The following is a 25,826-nucleotide window of genomic DNA, read 5'->3' on the forward strand; positions in this document are numbered from 1 at the left end:
CCCTGCTTCTGCTGAAAAGCTGTTAAGTTGCAATTATTCATATCCTAAAATTATGGGTGTCAGTTTGCTGATTGCACCGCTCAGAGAAAAGGAGTCTTGTTGCTAGGAGAGGAGAGATTCAGCCTTCTCTTATTGGCCACTAGGATGCGTAAGATGGCCCAATGAGAGCCCTCCCCCTAACAGCAGCGCAATAGTAGAGCTACCCCCACATGCAGACCTGATTAATATGTCAGACATGTTTTATGGGTTAACGTGAATCGGGCTAGATGAATCGAAAAGACTGCAGCAGGGAGTTAGAGTGTGGATACTGTATGTGTATGTAAGTCTATACAGTATGCATGCCAGGGGACATATCACACACAGTACTTTGAGGTCAAACGATGCTCTCGATTCTGAAGAAGGCTTACATACACACATAAGCAGCTCTCGCACTGTAGTAGTGAACTAACTCAAAACAGACTAGTGTAGAGTGGAAATAGGAAATAGGATTCCTCACATGTACATGATTATCACGAGAATGCAGCGCACAAAAGAGAAACAGAAGCTAAAAACTTGACTCAGCTTTAGTAGTCTGATGTTACTTCAAAGAGGACTCGTGTGCTGCATTATATTTAAAACATGCTGTACACACTGTAGTTGTTAACATGCTGCGGATCTTACAACAAATCTGTCAGAGATTTTTGATATACTTCGTGTCCGACAGCTTTGCCACAGTGAGTCAAACTTCTCTGTATCTTTAAAGATTTGCTGTTTGTTGTTTTCCATTTTACCTGCTGTCAGAGAAGATTGACATCAGTTCCATCACGTCTTGTTCACTGAAGAGATGAAGTCCAGGACTAGTTTGGCCTTGCTTAGTTCAAAGACTGGAAAAACAGGGGTAAACATCTCACCTGTCAGATGTGAAAAATACCTTCAGTGTAGCTAGCTAGTATCTGCAAGCTGGTCAACAGTACAGTCACGATTCACCTCAGTTTGGTTTACAAAAATAAGGAAATACCTTTATTCACTGTTTTGTTGGGGCTTAAATGAGAAGATCGATACCAGTCTCATATTTGTCTGCTACCTACTGACCTATAGCTAGGAGTTGATTAGCCTAGCTTAGCATAAAGAACAAAAAGAAATGCAAAAACAACATCTAACGTGGAAAAGGAGCAAATAAGTGTATTTTCCCAAATATCAAACTATTTCTTTAATATGAGAGGTATACAATCAGTTTGGGCAATCGGCAAACATTTTTTTTTAGTGCTATTCTTTTGACATAGATTCACTGTATTGCTGTATATTCCACCATAGACCTTAGCTGCTGTAATGTACCTGACCTCTGATAGTGTCACAGTGAACCAACATGCACAATACCAGGACCCTGAAACCAGAGCAGCTAATTGGAATTCAGCCATCATTCATTTTTATTATTTAGACCTGTGCTGTTTCTACTCTGACATGCCTAAATGTCTTCTATTTAAATCATTAGGCCTCAGGTTAAGCAGGCAACAGTAAATGCTATCATATGCCGATAGTAGTCAGTAGATGTAGAAGTTTTTTTGTTTTATCTTAACATTTGATGTGCAGACTTTATTCCAGAGGTTCAAGACTAAAACAAATCATGGCATATATTAAGCTTCTGGGGCACCCAAATGAGCAAGTTGGGTCTGTCTAAAAAGGACAATTTCAATGAATTACAATTGTGTGTTTATCTTACCCTACTGACCAATGCCAGGGCAGTACATCATTTGTACAAGGAAACTGCTGCAATATAATTGTGTCTTAATTTCTGTCTGTGAAACACAATCACTCCTGCTTAAATTATTGTGTGGACTTACTGTCGTCTCTGCTATTAACTAGCCTGGTGCAGACTGAGGCACAGTATGCTTTTGCATGCTATAAATTAAGTTGATTATTTCCCCGTTTAAATGTGCTTTATGTTTCGATTACTGTCCGCACAGTAGATTTTCCACACCGCCATGTTACAGTCAGCCACACAGGTGTTTTCACTTTCACTCATTAGACCTCTCATCAGGACTGTGTGGGTGTGTGCAGACTACTTCACTGATACGTCCCTCACTCCCCTGTTTGTTTCCTTGCAACTGTGAGGAGTCTGCGCCTTTACTTGAAAAGTGAATTAACTTTTGTGCAATTCTGTGCATGTCACAGCTCTTGTCACTCTAATGCATTTGTATTTTCATTTTGAATTTTATTTAATACTTCATTTTTGTTTTAGTAATTAGCTTTGGGGAGAGGGGCTCACATTATTCTTGTCTTAGCTCCACCTTCTGTCAACCTGAGCAGATGTCCAATCAAGCCAGTATAATTGAAAACACCTGTGTGGGTGTGCAGGGACAATTAAGGTTTCATGTATATCAGCTCAATGAGGGAAAATATCAAATTAGATTAGGAGGGTAAATAATTTTGGTGGAATGCCAGATTTGGCACATGGTGGCACTGCTGGTTTATGACCCCTGGTAGAGAATTAATATTTCCTGTAAGGTATGTTAAATTTATGTTTTCTTTAATGTCTCATTTTCTGATTTAATATAGACTGAGCTGACTCTGTGCTAATGATAATGGTGACCTACTGCACTGGATAGCACCTTTGTGTCTAATAGTTAAAGCTGCTCTAATCAATATTTTCATTAACAATGGATCTATTGACTATGTGCAATGTGAAAGATGTGTCTGGTAGTGACAAACCCACAATAACTTAAAGTGATGTTCCGAGTAATTCCAAAGCTTGTAGTTGTAAATTAACTTTTGTAAACCAGTTAAATACAGCTGCATGAGAAATGCACATGAAGAAAAGATTTGTATTATTATTTGTTCACTGTATTTTTTTTTTTTTTTTGCAAATCTTTTCTACACATGTTCAAAGTGTACATACAAATTTGAATTTCTGGATTATTTTACAGGTTTATAAAAGATAAGTTACATCTACAAACAGATTTGTGAACATCACTTTAAAGGCTCAAAATCTCTATGACCTTAATTTGAGCCCATACACTTCTTTTTACATTTTTAGTCTTTCAGCTCATCGTTTTGGTTTGTGGTTTCCTGTTTTTGGTGAAAAGCTCCAAAGGCCCACCTTGCACTACCTGCTCAGCACCGAACAACAGAAAGGTAAAGTTGTGGAAAGCAAACCAGAGTGACTTATTTCGACTAATCAGGTGGACACAAAATCTAGATGAATGCTAATGCTGCTCCATGTCTGCTTGGAGTATGTGTAAAAACTTTTCTCTATCAGCTTTAAAATTGTGATAATAGGTCAGTGTTGTGCCCCCAAGTGGCTGACAGTTCATAATCGCAGGCTAGGAGCTCAGCTGTTAGGTTAAAGTGAATACAAGTAAGTAAGTAGTGCAGGCTCAATAACTAACTGCAGTGCCCTATTTATCTTTGCTAGAAAATTGTTCTGCCACTCTTCATTGAAGCTGAACTGAAAAGCAGAACATTTTAGAGTGGAGGTCTGCTGTCTGTTGTTAGCCTATATCTAGTATAAACAAATGTACCAGTATCAAAAGTATAATTCAATTTCACCATAATATAATATGTCTTAGCAGGGAACTGGTGCCTGTGGCAGTACAGAAGTTCTCCATGGTTTCTGACTTCAAACCTTTCCTGAATTTACAAAAACAGACAGCAGCTTTCAGAACTATTCATACCGCTAACAAGAAACAAACTAAAAATAAATGTGGTGCTTCTTATGCCACATCTGATCACAAACTATCATCCTGCCAAAAATTCCCAATTCCTGACCCGAGACACAGCTGACTGCTTCAATAGATATAACACAACTGCTTCCACAGAGCCTGTGCTAAATATGAAAATTAAAGCAGTGATGAGTAGTACATGTGAAAATGGTTGTTCATACATCACTTGCTGCCTGGTACATGTTTATATTGTAGGTGGCTAAAATTAATTAAGCAAATAATTTAAACAACAAATACAAATCTCTCGGTATATTTGGCATAAAAAAAACTGCATATTCTGAATTGATAATAACAGGGATGTGTTTGCTTCCAAATTTGCTACAGGGAAGATACTTTTATCTGTCAGAATAAATAAATAACAAAAGAATCAGCTGGTGCATTCATCTTCAATGTTCTAACTGAAGTGGTTCAATGCAAAATCATAACAAATGACTGACTGATCAGAAATATTATTATTTTGATAGGTTTGCTTTGTCTTGTCCTGCCGCATTCCTTCAGTTGGAGTATATCAGTATACTAATGATTGTGCAGCTTCCCTGTAGAGAATAAAGCACGCTCAAAGGCCGGTGATGCGTACTTGAAAGTTTCAGACAGAGAAAACAAGTGTATGTTTGTATTGTTCTTGAAATCCTTTTTGATTTTTTTTTTTTTTTTAGAAATCACCATTGTTCTAACAAAATGTACCATCTGCAGTCCGAGTTGTAACCATTACCAATTCATGTTCTATACTCCAAAAGTATCCCTAAAAGTTTAAAAACTTAAATTGGCTAGAAAAAAACTGTTAGATTTAGAGGTTTCCTTTTAAGAGTTTGGTTCCTGTTGCTTTAACCGGCTGTAAGGAACACACAGAGAGTTTTTTTTCTTTTCCCCTTTGTTCACTCCTCTATGGAAATGCACATCTGTTCTGTGGCCACACACGCAGCCTAAAAAGTGAAATGGCAAGCTGCAGTTAGTCTTCTGCTTGAATCCACTGTTTTGATTTATATTTTTTTGTTTCATTGTTGAATCAAGGTGTTCCTTTTCCTTTTCCTTTTTTTTTCTTGCATCTTGTATTTTCTCAGTTTTTTTTCCAGTGGAGGCACTCGGTTTCAAGTGCCCTATAAATGCTGTTGTTAAGGTCACAGACTTGGAAATAACCCGTCTGAGATTCAAAGTCAGGCTTCTCTAGTGTTTGCAGTATGTTTTTGATGAGGCAGGGTTGGCTGGCGGTTAGAGACTGTCCCATTGTCAGAGGGTCACAGGTTTGATCCTTCTTATAGCCAATGTGGTTGTTTTGAGCCCGCCTCCTTCAGAGACGTTACTGCTGCCTCACTCCTTTGTTGAAACAGTTGTATGAGCCAGAAAGTGAATCCGTTAAGATTCACAAGCACACAACTGAAAGCAGAGAGCTTCTGCTCACAAGGGTTACAATACAGAGTGCAACACGGTCACGATGTATTGTTGCTGCTCACAAGCCCAAACGTCTGACTGTTGTCCAGTCACACACAAATACAAGACAACATGCAAGAGACTTTCTTTCTGTCCTTTATTCATTCATTTATTTCATTCAGGGAATTTTTTTATCAACAATTTCTGGTCAGGTAGTGACTTCAGGTCCTGACTCTGCATATTCATTATAGACTGAAGGTGCTCACAGTAAATGGCATCATGTGCTGCCCTCTGGTGGAAAATGTCTGGATTTCTTACAGCAGACAAAAAACCTGAGTCACAGCCACTTAGCATGTGCTTTAGCATGTTTTTGTTGGCTTGGGGTCAAATAAAACAAGTGCAGCACTGGACTCAAATTTAAAATCAAAACCTCAGAATACAATTACTTAGTGGAGATTTTAATAATAAACTCTTATATGAGACAAATTAAGTTCCTATGAAGTTTCCATGTGTGCATTACATTATATTGGCAGGCAGTTTTTTTCTCTGTGACCATTGAGAGCATTAAAAGTTAATAATATTTACATTGATTTATGATCTGCTCCAGAGCCCATTTCTAGGCTTACAGCGGGAAAACCCATGTTGTAAAACAGAACAATTCCTTGCATGTGTTTTAACACTTAACCTGTGACACCCTTCATAATGAAAACACAATTATTTGCTCTGCTCTGAGCACTGACAATTTACAGACCATTTTTGTGAGACAAATCTAATAGGGTGAAATTGGATTTTATGACCTTTTTTTCTGTGTTGATTGGAAGACTGGAGTTAGATAATTGAGAAAATTGCTAAGATTTATGGTGAGGCTGATCACTTTAGCTTTACACTTGTAAAAGTGTAAAATATAAATATAAAACTTGATATAAATTAGTGTTAGAAATAGCATGGAAAACCATCCAAAGCTATCCTGAACTTCAAAACATAACATATTGCTATCCATTGATATATTTTAATTATAAACTTTATATATAAAATCATATCAGCATATGAAACAGCTGTTTTAATATCTGAGCATATTTTTGAACATGACCTGAGATGTGTATTAAGGATGCATGGACCATGTAAATACTTGGCAGTTCACAGAAGTAAAAGTTTAATGGCAAACAGATTGTATAAAACACATCCGGCTTTTAAAAAATACTGTTAAAGAAAAAAAAGAGTACAAAAGACTAGAGACCATCTTGTGATGGGATTACATCAGCTTCAATGCCCGTCAACATGTTGACGTTCTGACCCATGAGTACTCAGTAGTCAGACTACACCCATCTTCGTACTCGACTCGTACCAACTGTATGTTTCACAGTTGCAGTTATGGTGGTGACACAATCTGTCCACAGACAGACAGACATAAACACCTGCCAAAGTATCCAAAACTGGCTCAGTGGTAGTTCCCTCTACAGTAAGTGTCTGGACCACATTTTGCTATGATGACACACATACACACACGCACACAGGCTCACAAGGTGAAAACAGTACCAGTCACGCTGTCACAACAGGTAAAAATGTTCATTTGGCACTTGGGTGGTCTGAGAGTTGGAACATCCTTCAACCTAAATATAACAGGTTGAATGCCGAGAGTACAATAACGCATGTACGATTAACACTGCATTTAGCATTCTTTGTATGTTATATATCAGAAACAGAATTAGATTTATGCAGAGGCATTAAAGGTACCATGGAAGCCATAAGGTATGTTAACAGGAACGTTGGCTCTTCCCAGCTCTTCAAATGTCTTGGCATCCAAAACCAGGAGGAATGTTCCTTTATCCTGGAGAGACAAATGTGGTGAAATTATTATTAAAAGCCAACGTGAACAACTTCTAAACCAGCTCCTGTGTGCTTCAGAGATACATGGTGTATTTGTTTAGAAGAGCAGCTCTGACAACAATGAAATCATGCTTTCAAGTGAAGTTGAAGTGAAATGCATGTGCACACAAGGCCACAGAGTACCAAACGTATCTTCGTTGACAGTTTGACACAAGTGGTGAGACAAATAAAGAGAGTGATAAATAAATATATAATTAAATCCATTTAGGAAATTTAATTTGCCATGTTAGATTAGACTTTCCATTTACATTGCACTCTCTGAAATTCTTCCACAGTTGATTGACAGAATATATCAAACTGCTGCTGGTCACGACACAGTTTAATTTTAGCTTTAATTGTCCTTCAGCATCTCATTTGCTTCACAGCAACAGCACAGTTAAGAGAAAGAAAGAAATTAATAATATAGCGTAGCACAATTTAGACTCAAGATGCCAGAAATGGTGTCAGGAAGGAGCACAACAACAGCTCAAGACAGTTCAAACTCTTCTCTCCTGTGCATCTTAAAGTAGAAATAACAGGATTTAACTCCGATTTCAATTAGAGGTAAAATATCAGACATTGTAGTTATAAATTATTAAAGTTTTTACATAAATCATAAACCCAAAGTAGCATTTGTTTTTGCTCGTATTTCCAATGAAAATCCCATGGACACAAATCTTTGTAAACTATAATTCTGTAATTCTATACGTAGTATGTATTGTAATCCTCTTTCGGTATACTTTATACCAGATATTGTTCAAGTTACTGGCACCACTGACATGGCCAGAATAACATTTATTGCCATTAGGCTTCTACACTTGAGAAAGGTTTTATTTTCCTGTGTGTAATTTGAAACTTTCACTTCGTGTAAATTCATCGATGAATATTTATAACTCTGCTCATCTCACCTTATGCATATTTATGATGGATTATGTTCCCAGTTGATAAAAGACTTGGAAGAGACAATGAACTGAGCTCAGGTCAACTTACAGGCCAGCTGCATGGTGGTAACTAAAACTCAAGAGAGCCTCCACCAAAGACAACAATACAACAACCTGCAGTAGTTACACAGTGATATGCAGATTATAAATGATTATTTCAGAGGCAAAAGTAGATTAACTGAGACACAACAGAAGACACAGAGGCTGGTTTCTCCAAAATTTCTCCAAAATGATTGATTACTGAACAACACTTTTACTGCCAAACCTTTGAAAAAATATTGTTTTCTTTTCACATCATGTGGGCTGTCCTACACCTCCTGCATATCCTTCAGTCTTTAATTAACAGTTTTACCTGTGAGGGGGTGAGAACCACAGAGAGGATGACACCATCATCTTCCTCCACGGCATCAGGTGACGGCACGAACACAGGCTCTGATGGGTAGAAACCCTTCTGGTACCAGACCTGCCAGATATCATATTCACAAATAGCAGCTTAGTGCTTCAGCATTTTACATTTACTACTGATTTATTTTAAAAGTAATCAGTGCAGTTCTTCAAGTCATGTCTCTTCATTACAAAGGATCTTAAAATGGAAATTGTATTTTGTACCTACTATTTCTAACTAAGTAACACTGTGCACACATTTTGGTAAATGTGCTATTTCTGTTTTCTTGCCAAGAGTTACTTGAGATCAATACCTCTCTCATGTCTTTAGGTAAACTAATGCCAGCAGCTGGTTAGCTTAGCATAAAGACTGGAAATGGGGGAACGGGTAGCTTGTCTCTGTCCCCACAAAGAAATAGTCTGGCACATAAAATGTTAATTAGTGAGCTTTAGAGGCACTGCTAGGTGGATTTTGTTACCTTTGGACAAAGCAACACTAGCTGTTTAACTAGCATTCTTAATGCTAAGCTAAGCCAACCAGCTGTTGACTGCAGCCTTAGCCTATTTCCTAAAATGTTGAACTACACCTTTATATACTGGTTAAATGTGGTCAAAGTCAAGTTGTATTGTAATGCAGAAATAGAGAAGTTACATTAAGGCAGACCAAGAGGATGTTGACTAATTCTGACAAAAAAAAAAAAAAAAAAATTATATATATATATATATATAATATATATATATACTGTTTCAGGATTATTATCCTCGAAATCAAAATAACAGTGGTAGGAGCTGTTTTTATTGACATCTCACACGTAAACCACACACACCTTGAGGGTCTTGTCCTTAAGATCCATCTTGAGCAGAGAGTCTCCCACCAGGTGTCTGAAGCCACAGCCGTAGAAATAACGATACGGTCGTGTGTTACATCTGCCGTAGTTGATCTGAGGGAACTCCAGGCCGCCGTACTCATGGAGGTCATCTCCATGGAGATCCTCATGCTGGCAGAACACCTGTTGACAAAGGGAGGATCAGAAGTCTATTGTTACTTATTGTCAACAGTTTTTGTCATCCAGCTCATCCGTTCACTGGGCATCAGTTTTAGTTTGGGATGCTCAAGTGAAAAGGAAGAATTTTATCACAGAGGCTGGCAGCAACTCTAAAATGTTTCCTATGATAGATGAATTGCTAAAACCTGTCTTAAGCCTATGCTGTAAAATGGAATAATTTTTGCCAGATTTTTAACAGTAACTTTTTGAAGGACACAAGTGGCCTTTTTATACAACCCTGCAGAGGACAAGTAAACATGCTGACATTCCCAGACTTCTCTATTTTAACTGGCAGAAAATTATTCCCATCCCTACAGCCTTTTTTGAAATGCACCACTAACTCCCTTTTGCATATTATTCATACATCTCTGGAGACTGGAGTTAGTCCTGATGCCTTCAAAACAGCTGTTGTAAAGCCACTATCGAAGAGATCAAACCTAGAATCCAAAGTCTTAAATACTACAGACCCATATTCAATTTACTCTTCATCAGAAAAATCCTTTAAAAAGTACTTTATAATCAGGTTAATAATGTCCTGGACAAATTTCTGTCTGGCTTCTGAGCCAACAACAGCACAGAAACTGTTCATGCCAAAATAGTGAGTTATTTAAGACTGAAGAAAAAAGAAATGTGCTATTTGAGAAACTCTGTAATCTGACGGCTCTGGTCAAATCAGAGGTAACAAGCCTTGGAGTCATGTTAGACCCTGATTTGAATTTTAAACATCATATAGACAAGGTGACCAAAACTTCTCTTTTAGTCTTAGGAATATCACAAGGGTACGGCCTACTTTGAGAAACTAATTCATGCCTTTATCTCTATAGCCGACTTGACTATTTTAATGCTTTTTTCATGGGTCTCCTTAAAAAAATTGTTGATCCAGAATTCAACTTCCATGCCCCTAACTAAAACACAGTACAGAGGACATACAGTTACTCCAGTCTTAGCTTCTCTGCACTGATTCCCAGTTTCTTTTAGAATTGATTTTAAAGTGCCTTTACATGTTTTTTATGCTCTTAATGCGTCAGCACCACATTTTGACATATTATTGTCCCCCATGAGCCATTAGGTGGAGATTGACCAGCTACAACAATGAAATGCTGCTTACACATCAGTGTATCTGTAATATCAATTCAAAAATAATTATACAATTATACAACAGCAACTGGGGTCATTTTTTTACATTATGGTTTTGTTACTTCTATTCAAGTGAAGGAAAAGAGTACTTCCACCACATTTAAAATTAATATAGATTGATGTTATTTACACAGTCTCTTCTGATCTCCTGTAGAAAATGAATCTTAAGAGGTTATCATGTACAATTCATTTTCCAACTCACCTTATCTTTGCTGATTTTGACACACTTCGCTTCGCTGGAGGGCCGTGTGTTTAGGGCCTGGTCTATTGGTGTTTCACTGGTCACATTAAGGGGCAAAACAAAGCGCCTGGGGAAAACCCTGCACATGGTGTTGTACACCTGGGAGGTACAGGAACAATACAGTATGAGTGTATTTAATAAATTAATCTCACACAGCATGTCTTTTTTGTCTCTGGGTGCAAATACACTGAAAACATGATATGCAAAAAGCAACAGTACCCTTGAAAATATGATTAATTATTAGATAAACAAATCTATGCACAAGGCAACACATTTTATAGCAGCTATTTATTACCCAAGACAAACTGAGTAAAAAGAGATGCATTAGAAAGCTGAATCCGAGTGGGGAACGTTAAATGATCAAATCTATGTAACTGTGTAATAGTATCTGAGGGTGGATGTGTCCTTTAATAACTACACAGAGAGTGTTAATTTGTGTGTGTGTGAGTAATTCATTTCTGACCTCATCTAATGCGTCTCCTGACTCGCGTAAGTTCTGGATGAGATAGTTGTTGATGGCTTGGCCGTCATCTGAGCAGCACATGTCAAGCATCAAGAATCCATCCTCCTCGAAGGCGTTGATCTGGTGGAAGGTGGAGATGGCTTTGGTGTGGTACTTCACTGAGCTGACCTGTGGAACAGAGTGCATGATTAGACCACCCAAGATCTACTCATAATTTCCATGACGTTTTCTAGTGTAGATGGAAGTAAATCCTCACCCCTAAACGCCACAGTCACCCACCTCGCCTGTGTGCTTGTCGACAAGATGGAAGACAGTTTCCTGCTTAGGATCCCAGTAGATGCCCTCACTCAAAGCCTTCCCCCTTAGCTTACATGTCACTATCTTCAACAGGTCCATCTTAATCGGCTGCTCAATGAACACCACGTAGTTCTCAGACATGGCTGGAAGCAAGAGAAAAGTATCACTGGACTTTGTAGTTGAGGGCAACAGATTGAGGAAACAGACCCCTCTAATGGTGAATGATTTCCAGGAGAGCTGGCTTACCAAAGCTGTGGTAGTAGGAGGGATGGGACTTGTTTGCAGGCACAATTGAGCAGAGTATTTTGGCCCCCTGTAGGGTTTCTTTGGCATCTGTCCTCTCAGGAGGCACTCTGATGATGTTGTACAGGGCTCCTGAAATAGCCGAGATTACAATGCATCTTTTAACACCTTTTATACACATTTGCTCTGAGATGACATGCAAGCAAAGCGATGGCAGACTATGCAATGATCACAATTTAGTTGTTATCATAACGGAGCGTGAGAAACGAATAATTCAGCAGGGAACTATAATGAGGGTCCTGTGGGTGACGAGACAAAACCTTTGCTTCCATAGGAGTTGCCCATATTGTAGGTGGTACCGTCAGGGTCGTAGTGTGGGTGTGCAGTGGCTCCATTTACAGCAATGAACTTGCTCCAGTCCACCTACAAAACACAGCAGAGAATGAGAAGAATCAGTTTGTGTTGACGCCGCTGTCAGAGTACAAATATGATGAGAATGACTGATATAACTGGACTAACAGAAGAAAGAATAAACGTGTAATTAATGAAACTGATTTTAATATTAACATCTGTTACTCCATGACGATCATGTTTGTACCTTTTCCAATGTTTCTAGACTCTCTGGGTTCACTCTGTGCATGAAGTTTGTCTCTGTGCTGACATAATAGTCACCTTTGTATTTCACAAAGCTCACACTTGCATTGTCCGTGGGCTCTGTGACAAAGAAAAACACAGGATTACTGAGGCCCTTTAAATGACTGAAAGCATTTTTCCTTTAGAGAAAATCGTGTAAACCATTCTGCTTCATCATTTAAAGCTTGTAGTTACAGTAAGTTGTTGGAAATGCTGGCTTCCCTCTCTGGTTCCCCCCTGTAGCTCATGTTGTTATGTAATCTTGGTGTATATTGAGTTCCACCCCTGGCCTTGTGACTTAATTTAACAAAACAAAGTTTGAACACTGTGTTCTTTTCTCCCTCCAGTTGGACCTGGCTCTTCTGCTCCTTCTCAAATGACCAATCTGGTCAAACTGCATCACAAAGTCTGCTTGTTGTTGTTTTATTTATACTTCAGATCAAGACAGACATAGAACAAAACAACATTCATGTAGAGTGAGTTGACAAGCCAACTACTGATGATCGCCATGAGACCTCATCTTTGTCAGACATTATCCATTTATACTTCTTCCACCTCTTCCTACTCACCCATCATCTCAAAGCGAGAAAGGAAGCGTTGAAAGAAGTTTTTGCAGGGGTCGGGCATGGCGAGGGTACCGAATTCTGACATCATAATGCGGTTCCTTTCACTGTTCTTCTTGTAGGCATCGCTGTGCAGGAACCGACTCATGTATGTCACCTGGCCTTTGTCCATCTTGAACCGGTGTAGCATAGCCATCCCATCGAACCAGTGGTTGTAGCTGTAGTGGTGAAGAACACACGTTAAGGCTTAATCCCATCTCTTTGGAAACGTTTTTGTTTGTGCTGTGCAGCAGTACATAGAGGTGTCTCCAAACTCACTGGGTGTTTCCAAACTCAAACTTCCCCGGGCCGTTGCGGAGGAGGTTGCCATTGATCCAGGAGGGAATGGTACCTTGTACTTCGGTAGAGATTGGCTCAGGGGTCTCTTCTACAGAGCACACCAAAGGAGCAATTGTCTCCAGCCCCTTCAGTAGTGTGTTGATGCATTCCTTGACCTTGCCATTGTCAACAGGCTTGTTATCATCTGTGGGGAATATGTACATACACAGTATATGATACACAAATTGCTTTTACCTTGACAGACATTAGAGAGATGGCTGTCTATGGTGATGTAGCTCATTTTTTGGCTGCTGAGCCAGGGTCAGCTCTGGAAAAGGGTAATTTTTTCTTGTCTGATAAGAAAACAGGCAGCAACCTAAAAATTCCAATCAAAGGTTTTTACCATACCTCTGTTTAACCGCACTCTGAACATTGCACCCAGTGTTATGTTTTACATTTGAAGAATATTTCTTAGAGCTGAGCAGCTTTTCTGAGGTAATTGGATGAGGCCCTGCGGCTTGTAGCAAAAAGAGGAAAGACTTTTTTATCTCTTGGAAGGTTTGAGCTGAGAGCAGCATCATCATAAACCTCTACTCAGGGAGTGTTAACATAAAAAAGGCTGGATATGATTAGATTTTTTAAAGATTACTTCTACACAGTTGCATGTCTAATACATTCAAAAGTACAAGATGGTGAGCAAATGCAACTTTCAACCTGGTCTTTGTTCATACATTTATTTAAAAATTTGCTGGTAACAAAAAAATCCTCTCTAAGCTTTACTTGCTGCTAATGGGCCAAACTGATACATTTTAAAAAACAATCCTATCATGGTTTAGAGGGAATGGATACCAACATGAATTTTAATTCAAAAAACATTTGGGAACAGAACCTGATAACAATTGAGGACACAATAATTTGCATTAATATACTTTGTATATTAGTAAGATTAGACTAAAAGTGGATGACTCCAACAAACACAATCAAAATTGAAATCTCCAACTATTTCACTTGGCTCTGAAGCAGCGTGTTGCAGCACTAGCCTACATTTGGGGAAAAGTTTGACTGTGCTAAAGTTCAGTTCCTCAGTTGAAAAAAAAAAAAATCCTGCACACTGGCAGCTGGGTCACAGTAACTGTGCTGTTTGATGTCACTGCAGTGTTTTACCAACTAAACCCTCTCCATAATTTGAAACATAGAACTGGAATGAATGATGGCTGCTCCCAAACGAGTCCAGTGTGTATAAAGGCATCTGACTTAAATTATTGTCAACAGTCAGCTCCACTGTTACCAATGACTGACGCCCTTAACCTCATTTACCCCAGCACTACTGACAGGGAGTGGTTGTTTTTCTTAAAAATACTGAGTGTTAAACGAATACACAGTATTTCTCAGGGAAAGGGACAAATATACAGATGGTTATTACAGTTACAATCCATTTTAGTTACGCCTTTATCTACTCAAGAAGAACATATTTTATCTCAGAAATGTTTAGTTTGATATGATAATCCAATTTCAACTAATTATCAGCATAATAATGAGTTTTCAATGAGGAGGAAGCAGTACATAAGAATTTTTAAGGTAGCCTAACCTTTTTTTATTTTTATTTTATTTTTTTTGTAAATATTGTATATCATATAAAATATCATATAATATAAAATACTTATAGTATTTCTTTATGTCTTATAACATGCCTGATAGGGAAGTTTAAGTTCTTAACACAACACAAAGCCAATTACATCATGTCAACTAAGATATAATTTTTGTTTAAGAATAATGCAGTGTCCACGCCTTGTATATCACAGTTACTTACACTCAGGTATAAGTAATTAACCATCCGTGGAGCAACCTCTTCCGGTACCGGAAGCTGTGCCTGATACTCATGGCGTTGTGACTGTAGTTCAACAGTATTTAATCCTGCAAATGCAACCCTTTATTATAGTTGCTGAATAACAAAATAATCACTGCAGTCTTGTCCCTATGTGTATTAGAAAAATACATCACATTCCTCATACTATCTTTGGGGGTCATAAAACTCTACTCATAAAACTCCCTACAGAACTTGTGGCGCCTACACTGCTGTATGTGCATTCGTATTTTTCTGTTCATGTCTACTTTTAACTTGGCTTAGTTCCATACAAGGTAGTCATGTCAAGAGTGATGACTTATGTACAGGTGTCGTGACAATTGAGTGTATAAAAGCAGTCTGTAGTAAACATGCATCGCGCTATTGGTCAGTAACACTCTTGTTGTTGGCTGAGGCGTCCACTTGCAAGTGTCAGAATAAACTGGAAAAACCACTCTCCTGTTGTCAGTCCTCTGTTTCCTGAAATTCCCGCGACACTGTGCAAAACAGATGTAGCCTGAAACCACACAGCAGGAGTTGAGCTGAAAGAACAGTTTGTACTGCCATCACACATCAGGCTTCATCGCCCATCATCGCACTGTCAACTCCACCGCAACCAGCAGTCAACCCACACAGTAAACATGCATGAACAATCTAGTTCCAGCGCTTAGGCTACAGTATATTGTGCTTTTAAAGCGCACATGGCTCTGACAGTGTGCCCTTCGCTGCCCGCAGTAAGTGCTTTAGACATGAGCAGGTGAATGACAAACTGTTTCCTCTGTACAGTAAAACACCCTCAGAATGGAGGAGGGGGCTTACCTGAACTCTCGATCTTCACAGGAGACATGGCAGCGGCTAACGTGGATGGATACAACTCCTGCTATCTACATCTGCGTCCAGCTCCTGCAGGGCCAGCCTCCACTTCGTAAAACACGGTCAAGCCAGCCGCATCTGTGTTTTGTGGTACGCTTTTTTACCAGCGATTACGGTAAGAGCTTGAAAGACTTGATTTCAAAATAAAAGCGACCTTCCCATTATCGTTTCCAAATTAAAAACACACCATAATAATGAAATAATATTATATTAAATAATGGTGATATTGCATTTCTGAATTAAAGCTCTCCAAAAAGTCATAAATGAGGAGTTTTCCCTATGATTTCAAATTAAAAGGAAACTAGCTGTTTCCACAGACTCATTTCACTTCAGAGTGATAGTACACAACCTCAGGATGACACTCACAAAATGTCAGGACATTCTATTGTTGAATTTCTGAATTAAAGCCCTCTTAAATGTTACAAATGAGGAGTTTTCCCTATGATTTCAGATTGATACTAAAAGGAAACTACCTGTTTTGTGACATTTTAGAGGGCTTTGATTTAGAAATTCAATATCATCATTGTTATTTCATATTTATTCAATATTACGTTGTGTTTTTAATTTGACTAAGTGAATGTGAAAACGATAATGGGAAGGTCGCTTTTATTTTGAAATCAAGTCTTTCAAGCTTTGCCCGTAATCGCTGGTAAAAAGCGTACCACAAAACACAGGCTGTCAACGCTCACCAGTGCGCATGAAACCGCCACTAGAGCTGCGCGCAGCAGCGCTGTTATATAACCCGGTTATGTAATACAGTATGGACCGAAGAAAGAAAGAGAGAGCGGGAGGGAGGGAGGGAGGGAGAGAGAGGGAGAGAGAGAGGGAGAGAGAGAGAGAGAGAGAGAGAGAGAGAGAGAGAGAGAGAGGAGAGTAATAATAATAATAATCTTATTATTAAATCGTAGCTAATGCTTTGGTAATACACTTGGGATCAATAAAACATGCACTGCACAGACTTTGATTAAAATTTGAGAAAGAGAAAAAGAGAGAAATATAGAGATACATAGATAGATAGAGAGATCGAGAGAGAGAGGGGGCGGGCTAACAGATGAAAAAAATTGTTTACTTTTCCGTTGCGTTGTGTAAGAAATGTGGCACAAATGTAATCTTTCCCTACAGAACAGGCACTTATACCAGGGTCTGGTAACAACTGAGCAGTAGGCTGTCATAATAGATTCTTCTTTTTCTTCCTCCTTTCTTATAATATTATTAATCATCAACAATTAATGATAATAATAATTTATTTTATTTATTTCTCTTCATATTTGTACATTTAGATTTGTTTATTACTGTATTTCTACATTCATAGTTTTATTCATCACCAAATTTCTTCATTTAATATTTCTGTTTGTATAGGGATGGGTTTATTCTAATGATGTAGGAGTTAGAGTTTGAGCTAACTCTAAAGCAGGACTGGTCAGCTGGACAAACCAAGCAGAAGTAATGCAACCAATTTTCAAAGATATTAGTAGCTTACTACCTTCTGCTGTACCTCAACTGAAGGTACAAGCACTACATGGACAAAAAAATCAGAAAACAAGACAATGATGATGACATCAAATCTGGACAATCATTACCTGCTACACCTTGGGAACCTTTTTTTAGATTCAAGTATTCATGTAGCCTATCATCATTCTATCATATCGGTATTTTTTTGTTTTGTTTTGTATGTATGCATTTATTCATTGATTTAAGATTAGGTCTTTTTTTTCTCCCCCACAAACTCCATGTGTTAACGTTTTAGTGTTGGGATGTCTGTCTTTGTGCACACCTAACAGCTAGTTAACTCTACATACGGGCTGTGTGTATCTAGCTTGACTGGCAGACTGATCCAGATAATCTTTGCTGGAGGATTAAAGCAGTGTCCCAGAGGAGGAGGACGTCCCATATGGCTTGTTTTCATGCTATAAAGCTCCAATAACAACCTTTTGGGTAATGTATGCTTTACTGTCTCCTTGCTGGCTTTACAATGGGGATAAATATTCCTAATATATGCAGTCCCATGTCAGAACAACATAGGCTACAGAGGACCTATGCTAGGTGTACATTAGCACAATCTGTGACCTCATCTTAGGGCTGTAGGTGTACATTAGATTTGTAAACACTTTTTCAAGTGGCATTTCACTTGAACTTTAGTCGAAGTGGCAAAAAAACAATGAAGCAGGTTGATCATTTTAAGTACTTGTACTTGTGTTTTTTCATTTTCTGCTACTTCATGTACTTCACTATATTTCAGATGCAATTATCGTAGCCCAGCCCACGTCTTACTTCACTGCATTTATCTGATAACTTTAGCTACTAGTTACTTTGGTTATTAATGATACAAAAATATAATCAACATACATGTTAAGATGTATTATTATTATGTTATTAAGACTTGAGCTTGACTTGATTTACTAGCTGCAACATTAAACTAATGTACATATGAATGCATCAATAATTACATTCCAATAATACAATGTACTTTATTCTGAAATGGGCTGTTCTGCATAATGAGTGTATTTAATACCTCGACTTTAATAAAATTTAAATATGAAATATTTGTAACTGTGGATTTACTACTTCTTTCAGAAGCCCTCAGTAGTTATTGTGTACTTGGCAATATTACAGACTGATTAATTTTGGAGTGGTTGTTAGCTCATTGCCCACATCCAATAAACCTGTCTCAGTTTCATATCACTGTTTGTATTGTACAGTGAGGAATGGGGAATAAATGGGTTAATTGTCTCAGTTCAAACATACAAAGTGATATATAGAAGAGACACGCAATATCAGCTCTGCAAGTATTTAACCACAATAGAGCTGCAAACTCTGTGGTTCCACCTTTTCCATTGTGAGTATTGCTGTTTTTGCTTGTTTATTTTGTTGTAAACTGAATATCTTAAAGCTTTAGACAGTTGGTCTTTTTGCTTTTTCTAACATTTTACCAACCAAATGACTAAACAGTAAATCAAGAAAATAGCCAGATTTATTAATAGTGAAAATAGTTCTAACTTACAGCCCTGAACAATAGTGAAAATCTCATCAATATACTGAAACATTGTGCAACTAAGTTTTTGCACCCAAGAATTTCAATTGGCTTTGTCATATGATGATTTAAGCACTGTTGTTTGGGAATTATTTATTTATATTAGGTTTATAAAGCAATTAATGAAAGCAATCCAAAGCAACAATGTCTTATTCCTATTGCTTGTTATGTAACATTATGTATCAATGTATTTTTTGAACAGGACACATTTCACCTGCTGACTGTGATGCCTTCCTCAAAGAGCTCTAATCACTGGACTTTATCAGAGTTATTTGGGCAGCGGCGACTCTTAGGGCTCGGAGCTCTGCTGGCATGGCTTGTCCTTTTCCATCTCCTTGTGAACGTTTGGCTTCTCTGCATCTTCACCAGTCTTTTGGTGGTCCTCGGGGGTTGGCTCGGGTCCCGTGCCGTACTGGATGCAAACAGCCTTCTCCACTTGGAACATTTCTTGCCTCTTGGCCCAATTAATCCCCCTCTGTTTTCACCTGAACATGAGTGGAGGTTGAACCATGAGATCGACAGTGCCGTCCACAAAGCAGTGCGTGACTTTGTGTCCTCATGGTATCGTACTCTGCTTCCAGAGGTGGAGGGGGAGTTTGAACGTGCAGTGCGTAATTCAATGTTGGAGTCAGTGATGGAGCTGAAGGAGCGTGCGCGGCGGGTGGACAGAAAAGCACTGGTTCAACGGCTGCTGGAGCTGTACGGCCGTCACCTGCAGAGCTACATGACAGCAAGACAGATACAGTCAACACAGAGAGAGGGCATTAGTCTGTGGCAGCTGTACAGTGAAGTAGATGCCCCTCACCGAGCTGTGAGTAGTGCAGCCACTGAGCTCAGCTGCTCAAGAGCTCTAGTTAACCTGGTCTTACATGTGCTTGTACCATACCCTCAGATGGAAACCAGGACTGGAGGTTACATGGTTACAGAACTAATCACCTGCAATGTGCTGTTGCCGCTCATAAGCAGGGTGTCTGATCCTGACTGGCTGAACCAGACCATTGTAGACATATTCACCAGGTCCAGAGAACCACAAGAAATCAATGTGAATGAGCACCAGGCAGCTGCACTGTACAGATGTCAGATCCAGCAGGAGTCCTGGACCACCTGCAGGTCCCTGTCGTCCTCTGAACAAGCAGGCCTCTCCAGCCAAAGCACCTCTGACTTCGACGATCTGCAGAGCAAGAGTCCGACCAGTGACAGGGACTCCTCACAGAGCAGCATGGTTAGCCTGACGTCTGTGGAGAAGTTAGAAAGTTGCCACCCAGGTTTGCTCACACCATGCAAAGTGAACTGCTGTTCACTCACATCTGGCCATTACTCCCAGTCGTCAGAGTCCAAAAGGATTTCATTGGACTCCCTGATTCAATCAGACTCGGAGGATGACCTGACAGGAGGCTTTTGTGACTGTGGTCCTCCAACAAACTTCTGTAACAGGAGCACTTTAAAGGACGATGAGGTCTTCGGCTGCTTTGGTCCTCTGAAAAATCTTGGGCCGAAAGTTGTTGTGCCTGAGGACTCCCAGTGGCCTGCAGGTATAGCACAAGAGAAATCCCCATCTTGTTCTCAGAGAAGACTTTGTCTAACATCCTACAACTTTGATACTTCCAGCAACCAATCTTCACCTGTGCATATCCAGAATGTGCAAATTTCTGGTACTGTCACTGCAAAGGAGCAGCGTGGCACTGGCACACACCCCTATACTCTCTACACTGTAAAGGTAACGCCACCTCCTACTGCCTTTTATGTTTGAATCTGTTTTATCGATCATCACACGTTGCCCTCCACTTTCTGTTTTACAGTTTGAGACAGTGGCTGAAGCAGAAAACACTGCCTCTCTGCAATCTGCGGCCTGTCACGCCGTCAACCGGAGATACAGCGAGTTCCTCAACCTGCAGACACGTTTAGAGGAGAAGCCTGAAGTTAAGAAATTAATCAAGAGTAAGAAATGATCCTTTCTTTTAAAAGACAATTGAACTTATCAAGACAGACACGTTATTGAAAAATTCAACGTTCTACATTTCAGATGTCAAAGGCCCGAAGAAAATGTTTCCTGATCTTCCATTTGGCAACGCAGACAGCGAGCGAGTTGAAGCTCGTAAAAGCCAACTGGATACGTTTCTTAAAGTAGGTTTTAGGATCGTAGCTTCACTCTGTACGATCGCTTATGTTTAGTGTGCTCCTGTAATTTTATTGATTTTTCTAGCAATTAAGCAGCATTCCTGAGACGGCCAACAGTGAGGACTTGCAGGAGTTCCTGTCTGTCAACACAGAGGTTTGCACATATTTTGGAAGAAAGCCTTTTGTCAAGTCAAGAATTGATAAGGTGAGAAAACATCTGCATAATGTAGCTCTTATGAAGACCATGTAGTATGATTGTGAGAAAGTTTTAATGTAATTTTTAAGCACTTCTTTGATAACATGAGAGAAAAATTTACATAATCCAGATAAAACTAATCAAATCTTGGGAAGTACACTTATTTGCTTTCTTGCTGAGTGTTAGATTAGAAAACTGGTACCGCTATCTTGTCTATACACTAAATATGGAGCTGAAGCAAGCAGCCATTTAGCTTATCTTAGCATAAAGCTCACTGATTAACACTGTGGAAAATATTGGGTGTTTGGTATTTTTTTCAATAAGGACGATTTAATTATCTTTTGTCTTCTCCAATTCTTGTCAACAAAGATGATGGAAAATGCATTAGACACATTGAAGACAGCTTTCCCTCATCCTGAGCCCCTCAGTCCAACAGAGGACCTTGAGGGAGATGTTGATGGAAGAACGATGGACAACAGGAAGTACAGGTGAGGGCTCTATATCAGCCCAATGCAGAGGTGACCAAAATGTTTGTCCTGTGGCCCCTCAATAACGAAGCAGTGTCCACATGTGACCAACTCATCACAGTTTGCATTTGTATATGAGCAGTGTACATTTCAACCAAAGAGCAATTTTCCCTTCTTAGACTGATTCATCAAGTACAACTAAAAGGAGGGAAAATGATCCAAGATTTAAAAAGAAAATTAATAAATAGAAAGACATTTGCCAAAAATAAATAAAATTTTGTGCAGCAGGAATGTTTGTCCTTTTGTTTTATTCCTTTAATGATCTCATGACCCCTTAGATTTGGTTTGAGATCACTTGGGGGCTCCCAACACACAGGCCCCTGATCATACTTCTGTGTCTCTTATGATTAAACAGTCAGTTCAGTACAGTGTGAATCAGTGCAGGTTGTTCTGGTGCTCTGGTTTGTTTTTTGATTGTACGTGGAGACTTCTGGTTTTGTGTTTCATGCATCAGGAGGCTTATGTTCCCAAGCAAAATTTCCCCATCTCTCAATATACCTGACCTACATCCTAAGGTGACATACTGCTTCAGTGAAGGCAGCTCTGTAAGTTACTGGGTTACACCAGTTACAGTGTTTATCTTCTCTGATTGATTGATTGTTTTTGAAATGGGCACAGTTGACATTTTCACTTTGCTCATTGTGACTGTTTAGGTCCTCAATGGTATGTCTCTGTCTGGCCTGGAGAGCTTCGTCAAAGAGCAAGAGAGCCTCTTATGTGCGCAGAATGGGAAAGAGACGGCCAAGCGGAGCTGTGAGCAGCGTGACAAAGACAAGAAGGCTTCAGGGAAAACTCACGGGACAGGTTAAGATTTACACAACACTCATGTCTCAGTTAGTTTTATCCTGTGTTGCATTCCTTGCGGCTCTAGAGACGGAACATACAGTTACATAGCATCACCACTTGGGTGCAGCATAACTCCACTGTTTGTTAAAGCACAAGCTGAGGAGTCCTAGTAGTCACTCTCCAGCATTGATGGACCTGTATTTCATGTGTTTTTTGAGGCATCCCTCTGTTCCCATTATTGTGTTATTCATTTATTGTTGATGTTTTTTTTTTATGTGTACTGCAGACACAGCTGTTGCAGATGTTGCTTTGAACATCTTGTGTCTGCTGATGAAGGACCAGTGGAGTTGGCTGTGCACTGAGAATATTCAGAAGACCATCAGACTGCTCTTTGGCACCTTCATTGAGAGGTCGCTGTTTCTTCCGTCTTCTGTGTAGCAAGTATTTTCTTACTGCAGCTGTAACATGTAAATGACTGTGTGATGATAAGAGTTAGTACATGGGGCTAATACATTTATTTATATATGTTTAAGTGTGCATAAATGTATTTCCCAAACTATTCCTTTAAAACACAAATGTGCCTCAGTGTTCAGGTTAACTAAAAACATTAATCCGTTATAATAGAGACACAGTTACACATAAATTGCAACTGATACTACTTATATATGAAAGTATAGTAGAAGTAGAAGTATAGAAGTATAGAAGTAGTGTGACTTCAGACTTGAGTTTTACTGGCAGGTGATATTGTGGCACTCAATTATTTTTCCTTCATACAGCTGAACATCCAGACGCTGGGTCCTTCTAGTATTAGGGGCAGCTTCATGAGGTACTAAATGGTTTGCAGCAAATGATGGCTGCATGAGATTCTCTCAGATTGCCTTTCAAAAAATGATTTTTCTTTTCCTCAAATGTTTATGTTTTACTATGAACACAACTTTAAACAAAAACTTCTCTAGAATTACCACTGGCTTTGCTTCGCCACACAGTCTGTGGGAACTGTGCTTGTCTAATCTCTAGTGTTCTGCGGTCATTAACTGATTATACTGGCCTCCATTTTTGGACTTGACATATGCCTCTGGGAGTTTTATGGTTCACGAAGCATGTCAGTAAATAATGTTCATGTTTATGTTTCATCCCCTTGTGTGCACATCTTTCACTCTGTCCTAATCAATTAGCATGTTTGCATGAATATGCAGTTATTTTCATTTGTTTCTTATATGCAGGGGCTTTTATAAGCAGACATTGTTGCACTAAACTACTGACTTTTGTCTCAGATGGTTGGACGTAGGAGTTGCCCACCTTACCAGTGCCCCATGCTGGGTGATTTACCTACAAGTGCTGCAGGAAGCTGTGTGGCCAGGAGGCACGCTACCTGTTCAACCAAGACCTGAGCGGAGTGCTGCAGAAAGAGAGGAAACTAAGGAGCAATGCCTGGACTGTCTAATGCAGCTGCTTCCCGGTATGTAACATCTGTTAGATTCAGACTGTAGCTGATTGATTGCATGAAAAAAAAAATGCTGTTTTGATTCGCAATGCTCCTGAAATGATCTTGAACTTCTTGGTTTGTTTCATTATGTGTACTTGAACAGAGCTCATCACTGACATGCTGGGCAGTGAGAAGTACAGGCTGAGCTTGGAGACCATGCTGGAGTCTTTGCAGGACCATCAGATAAACAAGTGAGTCAACAACCAAAGTGTCGAGTAAATATATGTCTCATGCTGCTATTTTAAGATAGCAACAAACAGTGAAACCAAGAGCTGAGAGCAGTGTGTCACTACTTACTGTGGTTCTAACTGTAACTATACTATAATACACTACAATAAAGATAAAATGTTAATGTTCAAGATGGAAATGAATACATCTGCTGTATGAAATACTTTTCATATTTAAGCACCTATTTTAATAACAGTTGATGTCAGTCTGTCATTGACCCTGTTTGTATGATTATGTGCAGGCATCTGATCTACTGCATCTGTGACCTGCTGCTGGAGTTTCTGGTCCCTGAGTCGTGTGACGAGGCCTTCCAGAGGTCTCTGCTGCAGAGCCTGGCTAAAGACACAGAGAGGGACAATCCTCACATGAGATCAGCACGTGATTGACACTCTGGTGCTTCACAGTTGGAGGCAATTGCTAGATGATATGCAATGCACTGCACATAAATCAATGTTGTGATGAATTCATAATGGTCAGTAGTAAGTGGAACCTATGGGACGATGGCATAGAAAATCATTACCCAATTGGTCAGCAGTAAAAGGCTGCCTGTTAGTCACGTGTCATGTGTTGATTATGTGCCTTACCCTGTGACTTACTGTAATAAAGATGAGATGACGTGTAGATTTCTGAAACATCCGGAGGAGACAGATCAGGAGGAAAATGAAGAATGGGCTCACAGTTATGATGTGAGCATCAGCAAATAGCCAATAACACGATCAAATATCAGCTGTTGTTCTAATGAGCTGTTATCTAATGAGGTCAAACCAGATCAAATATTAATAAATAGGCAATTAGGAAACCAGTACCTACATGCAACAGGCATGTGCTCTGTAACTATTGCTTACTTATTGTTTTTATTGATGCAGTTATCAATTCACTGATTCAGATCTTTGTTCAAATGTTGCGCAGGCTTTCCATAGAGCCTGGTTGAAATATATGTAACATTAGAATATATGTTTATGATTTTCTATCTTAAATATATATATTTTAAACTTTGTAGATTATCATGTTGAAGTATTTCGATGTATATATACACACACACACACACACACACACACACACGCGCGCGCGGATATATATATATATATATATATACTGTATATATGTGTGTATTCAGAAGTGTGTTTGAAGTAGGGGAGGTTGGGTATGGTTGTACATGGGGAGAGTTGTAACACCACCATATGTCATATTGTCATATGATTATTTCAGTGTTTACCCACTTCCTCCCCAATTCCACATGGTGGTTGTCAAAGCTGGAAACAGGCTCATTCAGATTCTATTGAGAAAAAACTGATTTTGAAGTAAGAAATAAAAAATTTTGCCCAAGACTATATTTTGTTTAGTACTTATGCTATTGCAGGTAAATTCACATGGTTGTGACAAATCTTTGAAAAGTGCTACAACCATCCTTTAACATGCAAGAGATGTACAGAGTATATGGATGTAAAGTATCTGAAAATACAAACAGAAATAAATAACCATGAATGGGTATGCAGAGGCATATTATTTTACTAAATACTAAACTAAATAGTTCCTAAAT

General features: G+C 39.1%; 2 protein-coding genes across 2 annotated transcripts; one reads left to right on the forward strand and one right to left on the reverse strand.

Annotated features, from left to right (window-relative positions):
- Positions 1 to 5,226: 5,226 nt before the first annotated feature.
- On the reverse strand, positions 5,227 to 15,991 carry LOC111234576 (beta,beta-carotene 9',10'-oxygenase-like). The gene is made up of 12 exons (XM_022762730.1): positions 15,861 to 15,991; positions 13,199 to 13,403; positions 12,887 to 13,098; positions 12,283 to 12,398; positions 12,005 to 12,107; positions 11,688 to 11,816; positions 11,424 to 11,584; positions 11,145 to 11,312; positions 10,643 to 10,780; positions 9,085 to 9,267; positions 8,226 to 8,336; positions 5,227 to 6,894 (listed from the first exon to the last, which is right to left on the reverse strand). The coding sequence occupies exons 1-12, from the start codon at positions 15,886 to 15,888 to the stop codon at positions 6,778 to 6,780; spliced, it is 1,671 nt and encodes a 556-aa protein (XP_022618451.1). The 5' UTR covers positions 15,889 to 15,991; the 3' UTR covers positions 5,227 to 6,777.
- Positions 15,992 to 17,775: 1,784 nt separating this feature from the next.
- Positions 17,776 to 24,748, forward strand: LOC111234550 (sorting nexin-19-like). The gene is made up of 12 exons (XM_022762698.1): positions 17,776 to 17,849; positions 19,148 to 20,662; positions 20,745 to 20,883; positions 20,969 to 21,069; positions 21,149 to 21,268; positions 21,629 to 21,747; positions 22,241 to 22,331; positions 22,440 to 22,590; positions 22,859 to 22,982; positions 23,847 to 24,031; positions 24,162 to 24,249; positions 24,528 to 24,748. The coding sequence occupies exons 2-12, from the start codon at positions 19,172 to 19,174 to the stop codon at positions 24,670 to 24,672; spliced, it is 2,754 nt and encodes a 917-aa protein (XP_022618419.1). The 5' UTR covers positions 17,776 to 17,849; positions 19,148 to 19,171; the 3' UTR covers positions 24,673 to 24,748.
- Positions 24,749 to 25,826: the final 1,078 nt, after the last annotated feature.

Source organism: Seriola dumerili, unplaced genomic scaffold, assembly GCF_002260705.1.
Source record: "Seriola dumerili isolate Sdu_G_001 unplaced genomic scaffold, Sdu_1.0 BDQW01000449.1, whole genome shotgun sequence".
NCBI lineage: Eukaryota > Metazoa > Chordata > Actinopteri > Carangiformes > Carangidae > Seriola > Seriola dumerili.